The 6,000-nt window shown below is 43.1% G+C and overlaps 1 protein-coding gene across 2 annotated transcripts in view; it reads left to right on the top strand.

Annotated features, from left to right (window-relative positions):
* The window catches only part of Nup107 (nucleoporin 107), a 43,044-nt gene that overhangs the window by 25,645 nt on the left and 11,399 nt on the right, over positions 1 to 6,000 (top strand). For both annotated transcript variants that reach the window (XM_028759043.1, XM_028759044.1), the window contains exons 18-22: positions 1,540 to 1,609; positions 1,918 to 2,036; positions 3,164 to 3,202; positions 3,683 to 3,833; positions 5,048 to 5,160. In XM_028759043.1, coding sequence (XP_028614876.1) covers positions 1,540 to 1,609; positions 1,918 to 2,036; positions 3,164 to 3,202; positions 3,683 to 3,833; positions 5,048 to 5,160 — 492 coding nt within the window. The remainder of the gene's footprint in view (positions 1 to 1,539; positions 1,610 to 1,917; positions 2,037 to 3,163; positions 3,203 to 3,682; positions 3,834 to 5,047; positions 5,161 to 6,000) is intronic.

The following is a 6,000-nucleotide window of genomic DNA, read 5'->3' as shown; positions in this document are numbered from 1 at the left end:
AAGGAGTTACAGGTAATGTGTTAGAGTCACTAGGTAACTCACAGCATTACTAAGGAGTTACAGGTCATGTGTTAGAGTCACTAGGTAACTCACAGCGTTATGGAACCATCTGTGCTTGCTATGACCACTTAGAAGCCGGTGCAGCATCCTGCTCCCCAAGAGTCTCGTTTAAGTGAATGACTAAACAGACAAGGCTAGAGATCAACTTCATCAAGAGTTTCAGGACTCTCATAAAGCCAGTGATAGAACTTTATTGGGAGACATAAAGACATGAGGAAAATAAAACATAATTTTGAATGAGGAGATTTGAAAATGTCAGTCATTATAAAATTAATGAAGAACCCTAATAATTTAAGGAGATTGTGTTTGGGGGAAAGATCTGAGCAGAAGCATAAATAAGAATGACAAGAACCTTCTAGAAAGCAGCAGGGGCACTTCCTCAGGCCCTAAGGACGAGGCAGCACCGGTAGGTCCCAGTTTCAATGACAAAGAGCTTTTATGTGAGCCTAAGAGGCATCAGGTGACCTTTGGTTTCATAGGAAACGGTGACAGTGTCAGAGAAATGGTCCTGGCAGAGTTGGCTTCCCTCGGGAAGAAACAGTCTGGAGCCTTAGCTGTGCCTTTAATTGAGCTAGTGCCAGACAGAGCAAATGCTTGGAATGTACAAACCATAAACATTAAAGACAATTGACTACTAAGAAAATGTATTTGGCACAAAAAAGGTGACCCATTTTTCAAAAAAAGCATGGTAGCTACCTAGTTCACTCATTGGTGTCTGGTCACAACTGTGTTTTGTTACTCTCAGTGACACGTGTAGAAGAAAATAACCTCAAAAGGACTTTGCATAGTGCTGCTTGTGTTGAAAGATTAGCTTGTCGTTTATTTTGCCTCAGACCTGTGGATCCTTCCATTCTAGCTTGCCATGGTATGCTAAGATAAGCAGGACTGAAATGTAAAGAATAGTGAGTGTGGGCCCACAGGCCGCTCAGTGTGGGAAGACTCCGGGCTGAGGCTGACCACTGGCTTTCCTCTCTAGGACCCACGTGGTGTTTGGACACACTGGACTCCCACAAGTTGTCCTTTGACCTCCAGTGGCACTGGGGCATGCATGCCTGTACACATGCATGCACACACACAGGGTTAAGGGTGTTTTAAAAGATAATAAGTACAATTACACTCCCTAAGAATAGACTGTCCAGTGGGAGATACCGTTCAGTTCTGGGTTTGTGTGTGTGCCATCCTTTTATCTTCTTAAAGCCTTTCATTTCTAGCTTCTTATATGTCCCATTAAAATCTGATACTTAGCCAGGTAGTGGTGGTGCACGCCTTTAATCCTAGCACTTGGGAGGCAGAGGCAGGTGGATTTCTGAGTTCGAGGCCAGCCTGGTCTACAGAGTGAGTTCCAGGACAGCCAGGGCTACACAGAGAAACCCTGTCTCAAAATCAAACAACAACAACAAAAAAACCTGATACTTAGCAATGAATACATCCTTCAGAATGAACGCAGAAGACTTACGGCAATGTAAAACCTTTTTTCAGAGAGTTCTGGAAGAGAATCAAGAACATTACCATATAGTTCAGAAGTTTCTTATCCTGGGAGACATTGATGGTAAGACACAGGTTTACTTTAGTTTGCCTGAGTTCTTCATTTGTCTTTGAAATAGCCGTTATTCAAGCAGTACACAGACTCACTACCTCTAGTCCTTCACTGACAGCCACCCCTCACATGTGACCATGTTTGCTTGTCACTGTGAGGCCAAATGTGACTTGAGCCCTTTTTGGGTTGGAGATCATCCTGTGGTGGGGGTTGGCAGTGAAACTCTCAGACACCGTAGATGAGCTGGGGTGTCCTTGGTGACACTTCTTGCTCCCCTGAATGTTTCTTACTGTCAAACCTTTGCTCTGATGGCTTTGTAGGTTTGATGGATGAGTTTAGCAAATGGCTGTCCAAGAGCAGAAGCAGTCTACCCGGACACCTCCTCCGCTTTATGACACACCTCATTCTGTTTTTCCGCACCCTGGGACTACAGACCAAAGTAAGTGAAGGTGGCAGCGTTTCCTGCTCTCCCTGCATGCAGTTAACCACCTGTCATCAGGTGCCAGGACGGGCCCTGGCCTGCACAGGCACGGCTGAGGCAGGACAGACACAGCTCTGGACAGAGGACGAAGACTGCTGAGCTCCGGTCTTATAACGCTGTCTTACTGTTTAGGGAGCTGGAAACTGAAGGCTTCTGGAAACTTAACTCTCCCGTTATTCTGTGGCTAAAAGCTAGGCTGTGTAATAGTGACAGGAAAGGCCGTATTAGCAGCAGGAAGCAATCCTGGTACGCAGTCTCTGGGCCCCGCCTCCTAGAGCTCACCTGTCACAGCCACGCAGAGCAGTGGGCCGTCCTGAACACTTGCTTGTATGCCTCAGCCCTTTGTAGACGGCTCCTGACAATCGGGGTCACCTCATATGGTCTCCTCGTGCTAACTCACTGTGAGTGATTTGTAGAGTCTAGTCTATGGCCCGAGAGTGCTACTGCTTGCCCAGATTTAAAGAAATTAGTCCTCGTTGGTATCCAGCTAAGCTAATGAAATCAAAATACATTCTGTGTGAGAATTAAACTAGTTTCTTTTTCCTTTCTTTGTTTCTTTCCTCTGAATGTTTGATGACACTGTGGTAGGAGTGCATACGCAAGCACAGTGACAGGAAGTGGGAGCTACAGCTTGGATTCAAGGATCTCCACTCAGATCCTCGCTCAGTAACTGCTAGCTGTGTAATTCTAGGTAGAGAAGAACTCCCTTCCTCCATAAACCAAACAGGACCTACCCACGAAGACATGCTAAGAGACCATTGACCTCTTGCAGATAAAAGATGTTTGCCACCGCACCTCCTGACTTGAGTCCAGTCACTAGACCCCACAGAATGGAACGAGAGGACTGTCCCCGGGAGTTGCATACACAATAGATGACTGTTTAAGAGAGCGAGCGGGTTGTTTGTTTGTGTGTGATGAACTGAACAGTGCACGGGCTTCAAAAGCATTCGGCTTAGGTAGTTACCACTTAGTGTAAATATTCAATTTCTTCACGCATTTAAAAGTTAAACTTTTATTAGAAATTGTATATTATTGTACCTAAAGTGGTGATGTTAACATCTGGATTGTGTGCTTTTCTTACGAAGGAAGAAGTTTCCATTGAAGTTCTAAAGACATATATACAGGTAAGCTTTTAAGAATCTACAACTTGATTTTTTTTTTGTTTAATTTTAATAAAAACAAAAATCAAAATGGTACTGTCTTTTAACATGTCTGTTTATTTTATATGTGTAAGTATTATGCCTGCATGTTTATGTGTGCTCACAATGGTGTTAGAGGTCACAAGAGAACACTGGATGAACGATTGGGGACCACCATGTGGGCACTGGGGACTGATCCTGGGTCCTTTACAAGAGCCACAAGTGCTCTCAATCTCAGAGCGTCTCTCCACCCCTCAAATGATGGTATTTTAACACTGTGGACTCTGGGAGCCACTGGACTCCATAGAGATCTTTGAATTTTTCTAAATGCATTTCTAGAAAAGGATTATGGTCTGAAGCACATATCTATGAATCTTGCCCAAATACATTTGCAACTTTGAAGCAAAGTTTTCTTTCAAAACCCTGCTAATTTATTTGGTATACTTTGATTTTTGTGTTCCATAGCTGCTAATAAGTGAGAAGCACACAAACCTCATAGCGTTCTACACCTGTCATCTGCCTCAGGACCTCGCTGTTGCCCAGTACGCCTTGTTTTTGGAAGGTGTTACAGAATTTGAGCAGCGGCACCAGTGTCTAGAGCTGGCTAAGGAAGCAGGTAAGCAGTTAAGAATTTAATCTGTTCTTTCTTTCTAGGTGTATATTGCATAAAATAATGAGTTTTGTTATATTGTTTTTCAAATGAATATTTATAGATATTTTATCATATTTATCCCCTATATCTATTCACATAAAAATTGTGTTTATGCATAAAAGAAAGGGGAGGGGGAATCTGCACATGCATAGCATAAACATGCCACAGCTCAAGTGTGCAGGTCAGAGAATGACCTCTGATACTGGTCCCCATCTTCTACTGTGTTTTAAAGTGGGGGTCTCTGTTGTTTTCCTGCTGCATGGGACATGCTAGCTGGCCCAGGGGCTTCTGGGCATCCTCCTGCCTCTGCCTCCATCTCCCCACAGATGTTCTGTCCCACACTCAGGCTACAGCATCCAGCTTTTCATTCGATTGCACAGGGATTTGAACTCGGGTCCTCACGCTTGTGCAGCACAGGCGTTACCCACTGAGCCATCTTCTCCTCTCAGGGTTGACCTTTGTGGGCAGGTTCTCATTTTGGGTTCCGGATTTGTCTTGTATAATGTCTTATTTGAGGGGGGAAAACAGAAGTAAAAATCTCAGTGAATTTTTTTTAGAAGATGAAAATAACTTTTCCTTATGTAAATATTTTGCTTATATTTTTGCTTTTATTTTTTTAGAGAAAAAGTCTTACTTTATAGCCTCAGTTGGCCTGGAACTTGCCCAGGCTAGCCTCAGATTCAGTAATGCTTCCTCACCTACTAAGTGCTAGGATTACAGGCATAAGTCACCACACCCAGTCTAGAATATTTTTAAATTATAATATTTTCTGTAGTGTTTTAAAATTTATATATTATGTTTAAAATACATTTTTGGCAGTGCACACATGTTCATGTTCCATGGTCCACATGTGGAGATCAGAAAACAGCCCACAGGAGTGATACTCTCCGTCCGCCATCTGGGTTCTGGGGATTAACTCTAGTCACCAGACTTAGTGGCAAGCCACTTCACTTGCTGAGCCATTTCACTGGCAGTATGTAATAGAGCTTTAAGAAATTGCTGTAGTGCTGGGGACATAGCTCACTGGCAGAATGCTTACCCAGCATCTGTAAAGCTTGGTCATCAGTGCCAAAAATATGAAAAAGAATCACTCCAAATTTACAAAATATTGTAACTGTTCAAAGAATGTTCATATTAATAATTACTCTGTTGTTTTGTTATTTCCAAAAATTCCTTAGATTTGGATGTTGCGACGATAACAAAAACCGTAGTTGAAAATATTCGGAAGAAAGATAATGGTGAATTTAGTCACCATGACCTGTCTCCATCCCTAGATACTGGCACTACTGAGGTAATGTGGGCGAGAAGGAAATGAGAGGTCAATGAACTTAGAGGCTGTCGCCTTGTTTCTTGGTGTACTTGCTTTTTCACACTGGCTTCTGTCTGTCTTTTTAAAGAATGTAAAGACCTTTACATTTTTTTAATATATTTATTTTATGTACATTGGTGTTTTGCATGCATATATATGTCTGTGCACCTTATTCATGGTTGGGGTACCCAGGGAGGCCAGAAGGGGGCACTGAATCCCTTGGAACTGGAGTTGTGAGTCACCAAGTGGATTCTGGGAATCAAACCCATGACCTCTGGAAGACCAGCCAGTGCTCCTAACTACTGAGCCATCTCTCCACCCTCAGTGCCTTTTAAATGACAAAAATTGGGAACAATTTAAGGTTTTATTGAAACACTGAGTTATGTTACGGAAGGCTTCCTTTCAGCGCAGACCTAATGCTGACTTTTTGATCATCAGGATCTACCTGATGTTGTAAAAGCCACTGACTTCAGTCTTTAGGAAGATGAAAACTGAGAAGGAAAACAGCTCGGAACTGGGAGTGTGGCTCAGTGCTGGAGTGCTCGGGGGTGTGGCTCCGTGCTAGAGTGCTTGCCTAGTGTTTGTGAGCTTCAGGTTGTTTCCTGCATCCCGTACCAGATGAGTTAGGTTGGTGGCACATACAGTAATTAATTCCGGATTCACAGGCCAATGAGGTTTTCTGTAGTTTGTAGAAAAGTGTTAAGTAGAGCAGACTGAGGAAAGCCCGGTCCTCTCAGCATTCTGTATAACATGGGAAGTGGTTTTCATTAGAGTCCATCATAAGCTTCACTCACGTGCAGATATCTTTGAAGTAAAATGATT

The sequence above is a fragment of the Grammomys surdaster genome, unplaced genomic scaffold (assembly GCF_004785775.1).
Source record: "Grammomys surdaster isolate TR1022 unplaced genomic scaffold, NIH_TR_1.0 126271, whole genome shotgun sequence".
NCBI classification, from domain to species: domain Eukaryota; kingdom Metazoa; phylum Chordata; class Mammalia; order Rodentia; family Muridae; genus Grammomys; species Grammomys surdaster.
This window is presented reverse-complemented; position numbering and strand designations above follow the sequence as displayed.